We start from the raw sequence: 20086 nt of genomic DNA, 5'->3' as shown, positions 1-20086 counted from the left end.
GCTTTTAAATACTGTTCAATCTGCAGCTATTTAGCATATTATCTTTCTTCTGTTGATTTTAGTTCAAATTAACTTCCATTTCCAAATGCATTATTTATTTTTACATTAATTTTGCACAGATCATTGATTCAATAATGGCACTTTTCCGAGTGGATTTCAGCGGTCGTGGGGAGTTGGCTGAACGGCAGCAAAAACTGGCCCAGATGTTGTCACGACTCCAAAAAATCTCAGAAGGTAGATGTTTAAAATAAACGGTGATATTAGAATAGCATCTGTGACTATTTGCTGAATAAGCTTTGCAGAGAAGCTCAGAATAATGTCAGGAGACAATCTGTTTTTTAAAAGATAAAATTTCCTTCATGGGGATACAACACTTTTTTGAAACCAGAAATACTGATTCTAAAACAATAAGGTACCTAAATAATATAACAATAACTTTGTGTTAACAGTGAAAAAACAGGAATGTAATCTTGTTTATCAAAGAAATTCATGGCACAGAGTTTCTAAACTCTGAAATCTAAGCAATAAACTTTTAATATTTATATTGCCATTCTCTTAGTTTCTTAATTTTATTTCTTGATGCAGAATATAATGTAGCTGTGTTTGTGACCAATCAAATGACTGCTGACCCAGGAGCAACTATGACGTAAGCCCCAATATTCTGCTTTTGTATTTCACAAAAGTTAATATTAGAAGCGTTAAAGTGGGGGAAAAAAAGGGTTTAGAGTGTAGAATAGGAAATAATTCCAAAATTACCAGTCTTGATATGGGCACAAATCTGTCACAAATCATGTTTTACACGGTGCATATCACTTCATAATTGCAAATATCACTTATTTGGTATCCAGATCTATTTGTCTCTAGTTCTTTGTAAAACAAAGCAATATTTTAACTATTTTCAGAGATATTTGGGTTTTTTTTTGTCTAAGATTTAAAGGATATTGGAGAACAATAAAAAAAATCTTGGAAATAAAAACTTATATACAAGATACATGAATGGTTTCTTACAGGGGGGGAGGTGACATTTATTATGTGCAGGAAGTGATGTGGAGACTTCTCTCACCAAAAATACATGAATGGTTTTTGTTGCACCGATAAGCTTTTAGCCTGAAAACAGAAAAGCAGGCTCTTTACAGGATATACATGGGGTATATTTGTAAGAAGTCCTAGGAGAGAAGTCTCCTATTTGAGGAAACAGAATTTCAGTCCATGCTAGTCCATGTTAGAAATATTCATTTTTTGTTGACGTATTGTGCACATAACTTACATATTGATGACTATTCTTGAAAGATGGCAGTGAATAGAAAGATAAGGAGAGTGAAAGTAGTCTAGTGAAACAGAATTCTAAGAAAGGTTAGTTGCCACCATCAAAAATTTTGAGCAGTATGTATCTGGATAAGCAATCCAAATAACCCTGAATCTATGTATTGCTTTTTTAAAGATCTTTTCAATGGCTTTTTATTTATAATAATTTTTAGCCAGAGAAAAGTTGCAAGACTAGCACAATAAATACACAAGTAATATCATTTGCCTAGGTTCATCAGTTGTTAACATATGTGTTTGTGTGTGTGCATGTGTATGTAAAATCTCTCTATATACTGCATACGTACACAGGCTTATATATGTATGTATATGTTCTGTGAAACCTTTGAGAGTTTTTTTCCCTGAATTATTGAGAATTATTTGCAGACATCATGACACCTCACTTCTTAAATTTCAGCATATCTCTTCTAAGAAGAAGAACATTCCTGTACATAACTACAACATAATTAGCACAGTCAGGGTGCTAATTTAATACTGGTGTACTAGTTGTCTAATGTACAGTTATGTTCAAGTGTCTCCAGTTGTTCCAATAATAGCCTGTATAGTTTGAAGGAACATGCATTCCATGTACTTGTCATGTCTCTTTAGTTTCCATTAATCAGAACAACTCCTCAACCTTTGTTTTTTGTGACATTGATGTTTTTGTTGCACCATGCGGTACACAGGGTCATCAAGTCCATGCTGCCTGCATTGGGAGCATGTGACATTTTTGAAGAGCACAGGCCAATTGTTTTTCAGAATGTCTCTCAATGTGGAGTTTATTTTTTTCTCATTATTTAAAACGTTAAACACATTTGGCAGGAAAACTATAAAAGTGATGTTATATATCACTTTTCCATATATCATATCAAGAGGCACACTCTTTCAGTTTGTCCCATTATTACTAATGTTAAGTTTGATCATGTTATTAACATGTGTTCACCAGATTTCTCCATTGTAAAAAACCTTTTCCCCTTGGTAATTAATAAGTAATTTCTGGGGTGATACTTTGTGACTTACATAAGTGTCATGTTTTGCACCCATTGATTTTAGCATCTATTGGAGATTCTTTTGTTTTTAATTATTTATTGATTGATTGGCTGCACTGGCTCTTAGTTGAGGCACACAGGATCTTCCATCTTCACTGGGCGTGTGAGCTCTTAGTTGCAACATATGGGATCTGGTTCCTTAATCAGAGATCAAACCCAGGCTCTCTGAGTTAAGAGCACAGAGTCCTAGCCACTGGACCACCAGAGAAGTCCCTATTGGAGATTCTGTTTAAATCAGTTATTACTGTGATGGCTGCAGTACAAAGTTCTGTTACTTTAAAACTGAGTCAGTATGTCACTTGTTAGCAGATAAATCAATCATTGATATATATGAGAAGATATTTGATATAATATTGTAAATTCTGAAAATTGTTCTGAAATGAATGTATCTCTCTTTAGGCATTTTCTGAACTCATCCTAAGATTATTGCTGCATCTTCTGCAGTTTGATATAGCTCTCACTTTTCAGTACCATTTTTATTTTCTACTTAATTACAAGAGATTCCAGTGTGAAAAGTTTTAACTACATGAAAGGTTTTAAGCACATGGTTATTTTTTGGTTTGGTCATTCTTTTTGGCCTCACCTTGAGGCATGTGGGGTCTTGGCGCCCTAACAAGGGACTGAACCTGAGCCCCCTGCAGTGGATGTGTGGAGTCCTAACCACTGGACCACCAGGAAAGTCCAAGCATGTTAAAATGACTGGGGCGAGAGAAATTATTTATTCATTCAATATATATTTATTGAAAATATACTATGTAACAAGATTCTGGGAATTCACTAGTGAACAAAGGAGACTATCTGCCTTGCCTCCATTAGGGAAAAACAAAATACATGATGTCCATTTAATTTAAATTTTCAAGTCTTGATATGTCATGCAAAGTCTGTAGTCCTTGAATGGTTAGGGCAATCTCTGTGTTATGTGGTGTCTTTCATACACAGGACATGAAGTACTTCACAAAAAGAATAATTTTAAGCTGAAGAGAAATGGAAGATTTTTAAGGCTCACTTTAAAAAGAGAAAATGACTCATTGGCTCAGAGGGAGGAAGTGGGTTGCATTCAAATAAAACAGTGCAAGTTAAAGAGCAATGTTCTTTCTTCAGGTGTTGGGAGGGAACATTGAAGAGGCCAAAACTGTCGATCTAGAGTTAGAAGGCAAAAGAAGTCTGTGGAAATTAGGTCAGATAGGATTCTTTTTCTTATATTTGTAAAAAGTTTCAAAGAGAATCAAATCATTTTGAATTGACTCCAGTAAGAGAAAAATAAAGAGGTGACAGAAAGAAGATAATTGAAGAGTCAGAGAGCAGAGGAGATATGTAATGAAGGAAGCTAGGTAAAGAGCCAAAGAAAGTAACAAAGGCTCATATTTTTGCTTGGTGAATCTGTTTTGAAATAGCATCTCCTCCACCTGGCTGGGTTATACAGAAACAAGTTTCATTGTAATTAGTATATTCTAAAATGTATTAATATTATGACAATATAAATTAAATGCATGTGCTGTAAAGCACATAAATTGCCACAACTGAATTAAAAAAGAAATTTTAAACTAAAGAATTCCAAATGCTATTAGAATACTTTCCATAAAGAAAATATCTTTGTTTCTCAGTATTAAGGAACTCCAAGCTGCAGCTCTCCTGGAGCCTGTCAGAGAAATATCACTATAATTGGTATGAGTCGCCAAGTACATTGACAATAATTGAGGCTTATATCCCATGCATTATACTCTATGGCACATCGTATTAAAAAGGAACAAAATTACAGAGGCGAGGAGCTGCCATATGATACAACAGAGCAGTAATTCCTAGATAAGGCTCACAGATGCAGATTTTAGGACTAGAATGATCCAGTTGATAAAGGCCTGGAAATAGTCAAAGTATCAGCCTGTGAAGCTCCATACCACAGCAAATAATCAGATAAGCAACAAATAAGACCTTGATGTCCCCCTACTTCATTTGTGTATTTGTTTCCCTAAAACAAAAAGTCATCTTAGAATGTTTTTAGTCCGGTAAATGTGCAGTTTACTCTTTAAGGATGTCACTTACTGATTCTACATCATTAGTATAAATTATTGAGGGCAGGAGGAGAAGGGGATGACAGAGGATGAGATGGTTGGATGGCATCACTGACTCAATGGACATGGGTTTGGGTGGACTCCGGGAGTTAGTGATGGACAGAGAAGCCTGGTGTGCTGCGGTTCGTGGGGTCGCAAGGAGTCGGACACGACTGAGGGACTGAACTGAACTGAAGAAGCAGTATGGTAGAGAAAAAACATTAAGCCAAGATCACTAGCATGCTGACCTTGTGCAACATTTAAATTATTTGAAATTAAGAGCGCTTATATTTATTGGTTGCTTACCATGTGCCAGATGCTTTCACTTATCATCTCATGTAATTCTCATATCACCCCTTCAAAGCTCACCTACTGTGCTGTGCTTAGTCCCTCAGTCATGTCCATCTCTTTGTGACCCCGTGGACTGTGGCCCACCAGGCTCCTCTGTCCATGGGGGTTCTCCAGGCAAGAATACTGGAGTGGGTTGCCATGCCCTCCCCCAGGGGATCTTCCCAACCCAGGGATCAAACCCAGGTCTCCCGCACTGCAGACGGAATCTTTACTGTCTGAGCCACCAGGGAAGCCCAAGAATACTGGAGTGGATAGCCCATCCCTTCTCCAAGGGATCTTCCCAACCCAGGAATTGAATCTGGGTCTCCTGCACTATAGGTAGATTCTTTACCAGCTGAGCTACCAAGGAAGCCCTAGCTCACCTCCTAGACTTCCCTTCTCTATGAAGCCAGTCTCAAAATATTGCCACATTTCTCCCCATCTCACCACCCAAAACCCAGAATTCTGTCTTCAAAATTTTTAAAAATGTGTAGATTTTTCTGCATAGTTTGAGAGGAAATAGTGGGTGGGGTTATTTAACAAAACTTCTTACACATACTGTATTTTTTGAAGCCATCTTTTTTTTTTTTTTTTTTTGCCAAAATTCCACTCTTTTGGCAGTACTCTTCTCTCTTTATCTTTCTCTAATCTCAAAACATCCTCCTCACTTTTGGACATGTTCACTCAGTCTCTCAATGGACTCCTTCTAAAAAATTCCATCTTTAAGCTTGCCCCTTAGCAAGTCAAAAGTACCAGGAGTACCAGTTTTCTCCCACGTTTGCCCTTGCCTGGACCCCTCAAGGTCTCCACTCCAGCCAGTATTTGAGGTAGACACTGTTGTTATTCCTAATTTATAAAGGAGGAAACCGAGGCTTAGAGTGCCTACTTGATCAATCACACAGTTAAAAAGCAGGAGCCAGAATTTAAACCTAGGTATCCCCTGGTGGCTCAGAGGTTAAAGTATCTGCCTGCAATGTGGGAGACCTGGGTTCGATCCCTGGGTCGGGAAGATCCCCTGGAGAAGGAAATGGCAACCCACTCCAGGATTCTTGCCTGGAGAATCCCATGGACGGAGGAGTTTGGTGGGCTACAGCCCGTGGGGTCGCCAAGAATCGGACACGACTGAGTGACTTCACTATTCACTATGTAACTGCAATGCTGATGCTCTTTTAGCCTCACTGTGCTGTTTTCCCTATTTCATCCCAGAAAAATACCACCTGCCCTACCATCACCATAATCTTATGCTCCCTGCACCCTGATTTGAAGTTGAAAGATCAGGAGATTCTTTGTCTTGGCATCAACGATATAACATGCTGCATCCTGTTCAACCAGAGCAGGATAAATGAAACAATTTTTCTTGGCCTCTGTATTCCTGTCTCTTCCTTCTTCTCATCATAGTCCCCCATCCCCTGAGAAAGGGAGAAAAGAAGAAAAGATAATATAGAAGAAGGGGAAATAAGAGAACAGGCTAAAGGAAGGATGTGGGTGGCTTTCTGAAGCTGTTTTCACTTGGTCAGAAATAGAAGTAAATTAAAGCCCTCTAAATGAATGTGTAATGGTATTATACCTTCTTGCACTTTACCTCAAGACATGTTTGTAATTACTAGAACACTCAAGAAGTTCAAATAGGCTTGAAGAAAAATTTCTTGATTTACATGTCACTGAAAGAGTGACTCTTTTAACGGAATCATTTAGTTAAATAATAATAGTCTCCATTTATTGGATGTCTTTAATGTGCCAAGATTACTGGAAGGGCAAAGCTAATGCTTTGTAAATGATCTGGCACTGTTCCTGGCATGTAGTAGGCTCCTCATGAGTTGTATGAAATAATGTATTGAATCTTCACAACCGCCCTAAACAGTAAGAGGCTTTTTTGGTTCCCATTTTACAGTTAAAGAAACAGATTCATAAAGGTAAATAATTAGCCCAAGGTAACATAGATAGTGAGTCAGGATTAGGAAAGCAGATAATTTCAGTTACTGGGTTACTGCCTTATCTAAACTATTTCATTTTATTCTTACAAGTACTGTACCAGTTATGTACAGTTATTATTCTCCATTTAAAATCAAGAAACAGACATTGAGAATGAATAACAAGTTTCCTGAGGTCATATGGCTGGCTGGTAAGCCAAAATTTGAACTCAGGTCTAACTCTAAATCTCTTATGCCACATAGAACATTAAAGCTGTATATGCCAGGGGAAAGGTTAGCATGCTGTCATTTGATAGGCTTTGGAAGGATGTGTCCATCACCCTGTTGAGTTGACCAAAGTTCAGTGCCCTTACCCTTACAGAGGATTGATTTGGTCATCCACTGAGAACAAATCCATTTCTTAGGGGCAGGCTCACATTAATCAAATTTATGAGACTCAGTGAAAGATCGGAGGGCCAGTTTACTGATAAAGAAAAATGTAACTTCATTTGAGGTTCTTATGACCAGGGTATTCTCTCTTTGTGGGCAGACCTACAGACCTTGGGTTCTGTAGGCAGAATCCAAATTTTAATCCAAAATTATTTACTAAATATGGAATCCCAGCAAAGGGAAATAATTAGATGAGCTAAAAGAGTGTCTGCCACAGAGTAAGGACTCAATAAATCTTGGTTGTTACTATTATTGTTAATGCCTGTCCACACCAGAGCAGGAAGGAGCTATGAATCTCCTAAACTTACATGAAAATTTTCGTATGTGTACATTTGTGCATTTTTCTGGGGAAGAGTTTATATCTTTTATTAAGTTATTAAAGTGTTGGTAACTTACAAGAAAAGTCAAGAGCCATAAATTCCCCATGAAATTCTACACAGAATCCTGAACACTTTGATGGAACAAATAAAATTTGAATTGGTTTGATATTCTCTAGAGCTAAGGCTATTTACTGTGCTGTGTTGTACTTTGTTTTAAATAAGTATAACCTCTTACATTATGAGTTATTTTTAGGACATTTTCTCCCCATGTTATCTTTCTATTTTGATTTCTTAGCACTTTTGCAGATTGTATCATTTATTTCCCATTTTGTTCATTCAAAATCATCTCTCTTTGGAAATGAGTGTTCATCCCCTAGGAAGTGTATCTGTCTCTCAAGAGTGTCAGTATTTGTAATAATCTTGTAATCATAATTTATTTTGGAATCCATATGATCATAGTAAGAGCTTATCTTTCCTGTATCCTATTTTAGAATAAACTTTAGACATCAGCAATAAATATATTTCTGAGACTCTTCTCAAATTCAGAACCATACAACATTGAAGGTTTCCAATGTACAGTTAATGAGCAAGAAAGAGGTTCTCAATCTGTTCTCATTTACATCAGAGCATCATGCAGAAGGGTTGGGTATTTCTTATTTCTTATTTATCCCTTGCCATTCTCCATAGAAAAGTTGCCTTGTAATCGCAGGTATTTTTGTATATAGTTCATATGATGAAACCTGAAAAGTGTTCTGTTAATTCAGTTTTCAAGCAGACCCAAAAAAACCCATTGGGGGACACATTCTGGCGCATGCTTCAACAACAAGAATAAGCTTGCGAAAAGGAAGAGGAGAGCTGAGAATTGCCAAGATTTATGACAGGTAAATATTTTTTTATTCTTAATTAGATTATTGTGCATATGATGTTATATAGAATTACTTCTCCAGAGAGGCTATAATTATTCCAAGGGCAGACCCTACATTCTTGAATTTCCTTCTCAAAAAGTATTAAATTCATTGGGGAGTCCCTAATATGTACTAGGTTCTAGGGATTAGGGGATTTTGTTGACAAATAGACTTGGTCCCTGACCTTCCAAATCTTAGTAAAGCTGCTGCTAAGTCGCTTCAGTCGTGTCCGACTCTGTGCGACCCTGTAGACGGCAGCCCACCAGGCTCCACTGTCCCTGGGATTCTCCAGGCAAGAACACTGGAGTGGGTTGCCATTTCTTCTCCAATGCATGAAAGTGAAAAGTGAAAGTGAAGTCACTGAGTCGTGTCCAACTCTCAGTGACCAAAATGGACTGCAACCTACCAGGCTCCTCCGTCCATGGGATTTTCCAGGCAAGGGTACTGGAGTGGGGTGCCATTGCCTTCTCCACAGTAAAGCTAGGTAATGAAATAATTGATTTCCACTTTAAGTGAGGTAAATGCAGGAAATGTACAGTATGTTATAGGGATGTTCTTCTTTCTGCTAGTTTTCTTTTCAGGTTTCAATTTAAACAGCACTTCCTCAAGGAACATTTCCCTGACCCTTACAGTCTAGGCTAATACTCTATATTACACCTTATGTTCTTTCACAGTACTTATTTAATTAATAGTTATAAGCTTAGATTTTACCAATAGTAAACCTAAAGTGATTTGAATTGAGGAGGCATTGCTCACCCCTTCCTGAGCATTGCTGCTGACCCTTCTCTGTGGACCTCCCCCATTTTTGCCTATCTGTTTTGTTATCTCTGAAGGAGTGGCAGGGGAGGGGACCTTTACCCTTCCTGCAACTGTTCCTCAGTAGACATACCTTGACTGGGTCTGGAAAGGCTGAGGTGGAAGGAGCAGCCCTTGGTTCTGAGCGCTTGTTTCAGCCCTGAGGCTGGTGGGCATGGGGGGTGCTGTTGGAGCTGGGCTTCAACACCTAGGATGCTGTTGCCCAGCTGGTAGGGTTGCTGGGCTTCAGGACTCCAGCTCCAGCTCTTGCCCCTCTCTAACCTGATAGAGCTCCTTGAGCCCCTGAAGCCAATAAACGGAGAGAATAAGAAAACAACCTTTAGAGTGAGAAAGCTAATATTTTGGCCACTTAGAGATGAACTGCAAAACAAGAGCCTGGCATGGGGCTGGGACTAAAGATTTTATGGAATTTTTCAAGATTTGCAAGTATGTAGCATAGAAGGAGACTGGTGCTTTTGTTGTTAAAAAAGCAATAACCTGTCATGTCCTATAATGTTTGCATAGTACATCTTAACCCTCTCCTGTCTCTTGCTGCAAAGATGGTGCTGGAATATTCTGGACAGTCATGTCACCTTCAGCTTCTCCTATGGAGACTGAAGCCATTGGGGTTTTCTGTCCAAATTCAAAAGGAGTCATACATGAGTATGTATGTATATACATATGGGTTGATGTACATATATTTTTGTTGTTGTTCAGTTGCTAAATCGTGTACCAGTCTTTGTGACCACATGGACTGTAGCACCCCAGGCTTCTCTGTCTTCCACTGTCTCCTGGAGTTTGCTCAAATTCATGTCCATTGAGTCATATTCATGTCCATTGCTATCTAACCATCTCATCCTCTGCTGCTGCCTTGTCCTTTTGTCTTCAGTCTTTCCTAGTATCAGGGTCTTTTCCAATGAGTCAGCTCTTCCCATGTATGTACATATGTACCTGCATGTATTATATATATATATAATGGGCTTCCCTGATAACTCAATTGGAAAAGAATCCGCCTGTAATGCAGGAGACCCTGGTTCGATTCCTGGGTCGGGTAGATCTGCTGAAGAAGGGAGAGGCTACCTACTCCAGTATTCTTGGGCTTCCCTGGGGCTCAGCTGGTAAAGAATCCACCTGCAATGTGGGAGACCTGGGTTCGATCCCTGGGTTGGGAAGATCCCTTGGAGAAGGGAAAGGCTACCCACTCCAGTATTCTGGCCTGGAGAATTCCATGGACTGTATAATCCATGGGGTCCCAAAGAATTGGACACGACTGAGTAACTTTTACTTTCATGTATATAATATATAAACACATGCAAATATATGAATAAACTTTGACAAGGTAATTGATGTACATGGTAAAAAAATCAATAAAATCAAACAGTACAGGAAAACAGTTACAAACTTAGTGGGTTTTTACAGAGAAACGTATTACACTTCAGCTGTTCTCCATTCTGGGGACGGAGCAGTGAACCAAACAAAAAGACAAGACTCTGCCTTCGTGAAGCTTACATTCCATTGGTGATGATTTATGTATATCATCCCCACTAGACAGTAAATACCCTGAGGACAGGGGCACTATTCTCTTGCTTACCACTGTATTCTTAGTGCCTCAGACATAACAGAGGCACAATATTTGTGACTGACTGATTAGTCAGTCTTGGGCAACAAGGTAAAGATTTGTAATAACTCTTAACCCTAGGGAGGAAAAAATCAGCCAAAAGAAATCACATGAGCTCTTAATCCGGTTTTAGCTATGAATCATAATACTTATTATGTATTGTAATTTAAAATATTAAATATTAAATAATCAGTTTCCCTATCTATCTGGGTGGTTTTTTTGTCTTTGGCTGTACTGTGTTTTCATGGCTGCACACGGGCTTTCTCTAGTTGCAGCAAGCAGGGGCTACTCTTATGGTGCTCTGGCTTCTCATTATGGTGGCCTCTCTTGTAGCAGAGCACAGCCTCTAGGGCGCTCGGGCTTCAGGAGTTGCGGCCCATGTGCCCTAGAGCATGGGCTCAGAAGTTGTGGTGCACAGGCTTAGTTGCTCTGTGGCATGAATATCCCCAGACCAGGGATTGAACTCTGTCCCCTGTATTGGCAGGTGGATTTTTATCCACTGCACCACCAGGGAAGTCCCTCTATCTGGTTTTTTTTTAGACCATTTCACATTTCATCACTGGTTCTCATAGAGTATGATACATATGCAAGTGCTATGTTTTGTGGAGCTTCAGCAATCTCTAGAAATATGTTACAAATGAACTTTGTTGAATTAAGTAGAGAGTAAGATTGTTTCATCTTTTTACTAAAATTTCTTGGTTTATATCTGGGACAGATTGCTGTGCTTAGAACTTTCCCAACTATCTTTCACCCTGAATTGTAATCAGCCAATTACATGTACATCTCCCTCACTACAATGACTGAGTCTGGTTTACTAATGTCCCAAGCACTTGGCATGGTACTTGGCATCTAGTAAGAGCTCAATAACTATTTGTAGAATTAACAAATGAATGAACTCCGTCTACATGTTCAATCATTTGTATATTTAATCAAGTCTTGTAAACTTTTAGGAGCAAATAACCCCTACAGTTTTTACGGTCCTAAGAGAACACTAGGGTTCTGCAGATTCAACAAAGGATAATTAAAATTATCATAGAAGTTCATTATGTCAAATATCCATAGATTTGAATAAAAATAGCAAAACCAGATCAGAACTTAAAATGTCAGAATAGTTTTCTGTGCAGCTTGTACTTCCTTCTTTATGATTTCTAAAGATTTCTCACAAAGAATTCTCCTTGACGTTAGAAAAAACATTTTAATAGAGAAGATCATGAAGCTAAAAACAATAGCAATGCTAGCTAACACTTACTGAGTGGGTTCTATGTGCTAGGCCTTGTGCCAAATGGAGATTATTATCTCCATTTACACATGAGGAAGGGCTTCCCTGGTAGCTCAGTGGTAAAGAACCCACCTGCCAATGCAGGAGACACAGATTTGATCCCTGGGTTGGGAAGGTCCCCTGGAGAAGGAAATGGCAACCCACTCCCAATATTCTTGTCTGTGAAATCCCATGGACAGAGAAGCCTGGCTAGCTACAGTCCATGGGTTCCCAAAAGAGATGGACACAGGGACTAAGCAACAATAACACATGAGAAAACCAACGTCCCAGGTAGTTAGGTTACCATTGTCCCTCTAGAGTCTATTTTAAGCATAGACGCCAGAATGATCCTTTATAACACCAAGTCACGTCATATCTATCCTCTGTTTAAAACCCGCCAGTAGCTCCTCATCTTGAGTCAGAATAAAAACCCATCTCCACACTGCTTTACAGAGCACTACAAGAATGGCCCTATTCTTAATTCATGCTAGAAATGGAATACCCCCATTTCTGCCTCATAGGCCTCTATGAAGTCCTTTATAATCTATGAAACCTTTCCTGAGTAACCTAGTCTGCATAACTTCTTCTTTCCTTAGAGTTCTATAACATATACTGACTTTAAGGAACTTAGCTTACTTTGCATGTTTTTATATCATAGTTCACCTTTTAGGCTTCTTGAGAGTAATGCATGCATCCATTCTAAGTCACTTCAGTCATGTCCAACTCTTTGCGACCCCATGGACTGTAGCCTGCCAGGCTCCTCTGTCCTTGGGATTCTCCAGGCAGGAATACTAAGTGGATTACCATTTCCTTCTCCATCTTGAAAGTAAAGGCTGTCTCAATTTTATAAATTCTGTGGGGTCTAGTAGTTGCTAAAGTCTGATTTTCAAAGGTTAAAAAAATTAGAAACATTACTTTCTGTAAATCAACGTAAGATCGACATGTGTTAGAGATTTTCTTCATCTCAATTAATGAAGAAACCACTGATTTAAAGGATAATTTGAGGAACAGAGATTTATGTAGTTGGTCAATTCAATGAAGAAATAAATTTGCTAATAGATTCAAAACTGGTTAATATCCTACCAGGCAATAAGTTATAACATTTGAAGTTGTCGTTTCTACTGGAGAGAAACCTATTGTTTCTCTACACAGTGAAATTCATTTCCATTGTTATAGACTGGCATCATAAGAATAATTTGCACTGCTATCGGTTTTCTACAAATAAATCCTCCTATAGAGCTGTAAAATAAATTAAAATGTAAAATTTAAAAGAGCATGTAGTGGGGGGTAAAAAAAAAATAAAGAGCTTGTAATCATGACTCGTACAAATATAAAATGTCAAAGATCATATTTAACTCAGTAAGTCATGAGGGAACCAGTAAGATTTTATAACCTGATCAAAGGAAAAATCAAATTAACACACAGATGCATTCATATAAGTAATGCTGAAATGAATTCTAAATTGATAAAAATGGGTCAGTATCCACAGGACAGTAATCAGTTGCATTCCTCTTCACATAATTTACATTTCTATGGACAATAATAATTTGTATTACTCATAGTTTTCTGCAGCTCATGGAGTTGTAAAATAGCTCAAACACAACGAAAACCATGGAATCCTCATAGATTTGTATAACCTGGAAGGATGTGTTAGGCAACCTATTTTTCCACTGAAGGTACTCAGTAATCTTTTAGTTCATTTCAAAGTCTTTGACGGTTTTTCCCTACATTAGTCGTGGAAAGATGCACACTATTTATTTTATTATTTTTTAAAAATTGTATTGAAATATAAGTGATTTCCAGTGTTACATTAATTTCTGCTGTAAAAGTGATTCTGATATACATATATATGTATTATTTTTCATATTCATTTCCATCACAGGATATTGAATATAGTTCCCTGTGCTATGAGGAAGAACTTTGTTGTTTATCCATCTTAGATAAAATAGTTTGCGTCTGTTAATACCAAACTCTCAATCATTCCTTTCGCCACCCTGCCTTGGCAGCCACGAGTCTGTTCTATCTGTGGGTCTGTTTTGTTTCATATGTTTGTTCATTTGTGTCTTATTTTAGTTTCCACATATAAGTGATATGGTATTTGTCTTTCTCTTTTTGATTTACTTTGCTTAGTATGATAATCTCTAAATCCACCCATGTTGCTGCAAATGGCATTATTTTATTTTTTATGTGAGTAATATTCCATTGTGTGTATATATATATATATATGACATAAACATATATATACACACACATATATACATTCATTTGTCAATAGACATTGGGTTGTTTCCATGTCTAGACTATTGTAAATAATGCTGCTATGAACATATAGGTGCATGTCTCTTTTTGAATTATCGTATTGTCTGGATATATGCCCGGGATTGGGATTACAGGATCATATGGCAACTCTATTTTTAGTTTTTCAATGAACCTCCAAAAAACAAAGGAACCTCCATACTGTTTTCCATAGTGGCTGTACCAATTTACATTCCTACCAACAATGTAGGAGGGTACCCTTTTCTCCAAATCCCCTCCAGCGTTTTTTATTTGTAGACTTTTTAATGATGGACATTTCGACCACTGCGAGGTGGTACCTCAATGTAGTTTTGATTTGCATTTCTTTGATAATTAGGGATGATGAGCATCTTTTCATGTGCCTATTGGCCATCTATATGTCTTCTTTGGAGAAATGTCTGTTTAGGTCTCCTGCCCATTTTTCAGTTGGGTTGTTTTTTTGTTATTGAGCTGTATGAGGTACCTACCATTTAGAATCAGTAAACCCCTAAAGGTCTTCTGCACAATGCCTGATAGTGCACTGTAAGAATACCCAGTTATCCTTGTTGCCTACTTCCAAGTTTAGGGTAATTTTTCTTGACATCCAGAACCTTAGAAGTTATTATATAGAAGTTATTCTATAAATGTTTGTGACAGTTGATAATACTTGTAGATAAATTCTGCAATCCACATTTAGCTGTACCAACTCACATGTCTCAGGAGACTCAGACTAATAGGAATATGATGCCTATGACATGAATACAGTATTTATAGCAATAGAGCTTTTTATAAACTTATGTTCCCTTGTATTCTGTTAGCCCTGAGATGCCTGAAAATGAAGCCACCTTCGCAATAACTGCTGGAGGAATTGGGGATGCCAAGGAGTAGGTGGTGAATTGATGCAGATTGCTTCTTAGTGCTTATTAGGAGCTGAAGAAATGGAAAAGCAGTCTTAAATTTCAGATCTTGAAGTAAGAGTTTGGTTTTTTTTTTTTCGTGTGTTACTAATGGAAAGTCAGCAAAAGAGATTTAACTCATATTTATTTTTAAAAGTCTCTGATTTATAATAACTATACATTATATGTCAATTCAGGAATATAAATATGTATATGAATGAATAAACATTTTGAGAATTAGTTAGGGAGGGATTACCTCACTTTAGCTTTCCAAAGTGAGCCACTAAGCAGATGGAAAGTCTAAGAGCTCAGAAATGTCCCCTTCTCCTGCAGCTTCCCCATGAACACAGAAGTGAATAAACTTACAAAGGAGGGAGGAATGTTTACAGGACACACACAAAAAAGCTTTTTTATTTATGATATCAAACTGTACATTCACATTTTCAGCAACAGAAATGAAACATTAAATTAAGCTAAATTTTTAAATCATTTGACTTTTAGACAAATTTAAATTATTTTTTTTAATGTACTTCTGATTGGGAAGATAAAAGCAAAGGTAATTAAGATCTTTACAATTTTAGGTGGTTAATATAGTGTGACTTTTATATTTTAAGTTTTGGGTAGAGGATTCAAAATCTTTTTAAAAATACTAAGGGTTAATTGAAATGTAAAATTTTTGTATACTAATTTTATAACTGTAAAAATATTGTTTTTTCTAAGTGTTAAAAATAAAATCTGGTTTTCAAAATGTATAATAAAAATATTTATAAATTAAAACTAATAATATTTACACTGACAGTCTTTATAGGTCTCAAAAAGGTTTAATTTCTTACGTTGCATCCACTTGTATGAGAATTCAAGTGCTAAAAGTACCATTTCTTACAAAAGGTATTTGATTATCCATTAAATCATTCACTCACCAAGTGAATGTTAAGTCTAAACAATCTACAAAAGAAGTATGGTTCCTGCCCTCAAAAGAATGTATATACTAGTTGAAAGAAACTCCTAATGTTTATGAAAGAATGAGAGAGCAAATGATTAAAAAATGCTTTGGATTCTGTGATTCCAGAAGTGGGGGAGGAACAGTTAAGCTGTGGGATAGCATATGCAGATGTATAAAAGCTAGGATTTAGGAACAGAGACCAACTTGGCAAGCAGAAATTGTTTATAGTGTGAAGTAATGGCAAATAAGAACTTTTAAATTTTACTATTATTTTTAAATCTCAGAAGCTGCTCCCCTGAATAAGCAGAAGTTAAAGTCATTTTATATTTTTGCAAAGTCACTTTTTAGCCTTTTTTTAGTGTGCAAATATAAATGCACACTTTTTTCCTGAGGAGGGGAAGGTTTTACTACTTGATAAAAACTGAGCATTTCCAAGAGATTCCTTGGTACACCAATTCTTGGAGAGGGAATGGACTAATCTGTTTAGGAGCCCAGAGCTTTCTTAGTAGGACAGGAAATAAAGCTCTTAAGATTTGAAATTCAGGAAAATGTTCTAGGTTAAGCTGTGTACGCCCAGAATTTACCCATTGGTACAGAGGTGGAAACACAAGGACTACGGTTCTGTGGGAAAGGCTGGTTTCAATGTGGCACATGGCTAAGGCTGGAAACCTCTCTGGATCGAGCCACTCTTATATGTCCTGCTTTAGAGAACAGTAGCTAAGCATGTGAATGTGCACTAAACAGAAAAAGCCTATAACCTTGGGGCCCAACTTTGGGAAAGCACAGCAGATTGTGCAGTGCTCACTGAACTTTTCTAGGCCAGGTTCTATTTGCCACCATTGACCAAAGTATTAAGTCTTTCCAGTCTTCCTCCTCCATCTGACTATAGAAATCACTTTGGCTTCTTATTCCAAGGGGCAAAAAAGAGATGCTGTTGGTTAGGACTATTTTGATTGCAAGCCACAGAAACTCAAACTAGCAAATGCAAGACATGAATTCATTGGCTCAAGAGACTGAAAAGTCCAGAAGTAGAGGTGATGACCTTAGCCATCCACGGCTGGAGCCAAGATGTCTGACAGAATCATCAGGACATTTCTCTCTGCCTCTGTCTCCTGCTCTGCTCATTTGCATGCTGCTGTTGTTCTTTCTTAGGCTCTCCCCACATAGTAAGTAGCCAAAATGCTGCTTGTAGCTCTAGACTTACATCCCACTAGAAAAGGCATGCCTTTTTCCTCCATAGATTATTCATTCTGTGGAAACAAGCAAAAACCACCAAATGAGAACAGAGGCTATTTATTCAGAGTTGCTACAGTCAGAGTCCGTGACCTTAATTTGCTTTTGGTAGAGAAGCAAAGGCAGGCAGAAGAATGGGAAGGCTTTATAGAGGAAAGAAGGAAAGGCTTCAGGTATGCTCTGATTGGAGGCTGTTGGCATGGAGAGTTGGAAGATTAATTTGATAGAGATGTGGAAATAGATAAGGGAAATAATACTGGCATCAGGGAGCTAATTTAGGAAACAGTTATGATAAATCAATTGTTAGGTGATAAAGAATGGGCCTGGGGTGGTAGCAATGAAATGGATAGACAGTTCAAAAAGGTAGTTAAGATTTAGTGTGAGACTGAATATAAAGAGAGGAAGAGAAGGCAGAGTCACAGGTGACTTGACAAATTTCTTTAAACTATGAGAGGAGATTATGTTTGTATCATGAATACAAATGAAGAAGTGTCAAATAAAGACTAAGGACTTTACCTGGGAGGGTAGGTTTCTATTAGTTTGCTAAGGCTGCCATAATAAAGCACCACAAACTTAGATGGCTTAAGCAACAGAAATTATTGTTTTTGAACTTTTTTTTTTGTATTGCAGTATAGCTGATTAACAATGCTGTGATGGTTTCAGGTGAAGAGCGAAGGGACTCAGCCATACATATACATGTATCCATTCTCCCCCAAACCTCTCTGCCTTCCAGGCTGCCCCATAACATTGAGCAGAGTTCCATACGCTATACAATAGGGCCTTGTTAGTTATCTGTTTGAAATACAGCAATGTGTGCATGACCATCCCAAACTCCCTAACTGTCCCTTCCCCCCAGCAACCATAAGTCTAAACAACAGAAATTATTGTCTCACAGTTCTAGAGGCTAGAAGGCCAAGGTCAAGATTGGTTCCTTCTCAGGGCTGTGAGGAGAATCTGTTCCATGCCTCTCCCCTAGCTTCTGGTAATTTTCAGTATTCTTTGGCTTGTAGAAGAATCAAACTGATTTCTGTCTTCATCGTCACATGGTTTTTTCCCTGTGTGCCTGTCTTTTTGTCCAAATTTCCTCTTTTTATAAGTATACCAGTCATAATGGATTAGAGGCCCACCCTACTCTAGTAAGACCTCAGCTTAACTAATTACATCTACAGTGACCCTATTTCTAAATAAGGTCACATGCTGATGAATTGGGGTTAGGACTTCAACATATGAATTTTAAGGTGGACACAAAGAAGTACGGTAAGAATCAGACACAGTTAATGGTCAAACACCAGGATGCGCTAGATACAACCTGAACTGAATACCTGCTAGTCAGAACATGGAAGGCAAGATCTGGGGAAACCTAGTGTATATTTAGAAGATGAAGAGTTTGAAATAAAGAACAAAGGAAAACAAGGACAGAAAGCTAGGAGACCAGAATAGGGTGGTCAAGCCAAAAATAGGGAATACGGTACACCAGCCTCAGAAAAGGGATATCTTTCATGGAGAGGAGAGAGATCAGAACCTTAGACACCAAGTTTCAGCCAGTTGTCTCCTTCGCCTGACTGAGGCTTGTTGGATATGGTGAATGTTTATCACTGTTTGGTTGCACAATTTTCCTTTATCCATCATAATAACACTCTGGTTTTCTTTTAGTCACCTCTTCCCAATTCATGTAGTCTATCCTGAGACATTGGATACTGAGCAACAGTCAGAAGGATGAGAGCATGGATTAGAGGTCACTAATACATGCAGTGACAGAAAGGGCAGGAAGGCTGGCAGCAGTGGCATTGACCTGAACAAGCTGTTCCTGCTACTAGACTGCAGGCTTCTGACTCCTAAACTGCAGTTATTTAGACTCCTGTCCTTTCCTATGGTAGTTCTCCAGCCTCCTGACAGTTCAATGACTCCTAATGTCCTTCTGATAAATTTATCTTTGCTTCACTAGTCAGAGTTGGATTCTATCACTTGCAGTCTGGAACTCCAACCAAGGTGACAGCCAAATGCTGCTTCAGGGGACTGGAAAGAAAGAAAGCCAGGAAGGGCTTACTTAATACTCAGGTGGATGATTCCTCATTATTCATATACTCTTCTATACCAGTCTTCAATATTTTAAAAGGGAAGTTGTTGAAAAGACTATTAGAATTTTACTTGACTGAACCCAAAATAATAGTATCTTAAACAAAATCAAGGTTTATTTTTCTCTCGTAGACAGAAATCTGAAGCCAGGCAAGTCCAGAACGATTACAGTGGCTCTACTTTGTAATCAGGACTCCAGGCTTTCTGCTTCCATCCTGCCCTTGGCTTCCATTTTCAGCGTCAGCTCATAGCCTAAGATGATACTGGAACTATGGTCACAGAGATCAAGTTGGGGAAATAAAAATGAAAGGTAAAAGGGCCAAAAAGGGTCCTTTCCAGCTGAGTCAGCTCCTATGAAGCCCTCTCCCAACAAAACACTTTTGCTTACATCTCATTGGCCTGAACTCAGTCATATGGCTCTATCAATGTACAAAGACGTAAGAAATACTGTCTTTTGTTGTAAGCAGCAGTATCCCCAGCTGAAAATTGTAGTTCTATAATTAAGGAGGAAAGAAAATGGCTATTGGTAAGCAACTACCAGTTTCTACCACAAAATCTTCTTTTACTTTCTCAGCAATGACAAATTTCTCAAATTTCTATTACTGTATACAAGGCAGAGCACTTCAGGAGTTTTATACTTGTACGAGTAAAGCTGGTTGAGGAGTATATCAGTTAGAAT

At 37.9% G+C, this 20086-nt stretch overlaps 1 protein-coding gene across 1 annotated transcript in view; it reads left to right on the top strand.

The window, feature by feature from the left end:
• DMC1 (DNA meiotic recombinase 1) overlaps positions 1-15916 on the top strand; it is a 35446-nt gene extending 19530 nt beyond the window's left edge. The window contains exons 11-14 of the mRNA XM_069581634.1: positions 120-234; positions 586-646; positions 8174-8290; positions 15078-15916. Of these exons, the coding sequence (XP_069437735.1) occupies positions 120-234; positions 586-646; positions 8174-8290; positions 15078-15147 (363 nt within the window). The 3' untranslated portion in view covers positions 15148-15916. The remainder of the gene's footprint in view (positions 1-119; positions 235-585; positions 647-8173; positions 8291-15077) is intronic.
• The last annotated feature ends 4170 nt before the right edge of the window (positions 15917-20086 follow it).

Source organism: Ovis canadensis, chromosome 3, assembly GCF_042477335.2.
Source record: "Ovis canadensis isolate MfBH-ARS-UI-01 breed Bighorn chromosome 3, ARS-UI_OviCan_v2, whole genome shotgun sequence".
Taxonomy (NCBI): Eukaryota; Metazoa; Chordata; class Mammalia; order Artiodactyla; family Bovidae; genus Ovis; species Ovis canadensis.
The sequence above is the reverse complement of the archived record's forward strand: the minus strand, read 5'-3'. Positions and strand labels throughout refer to the sequence as shown.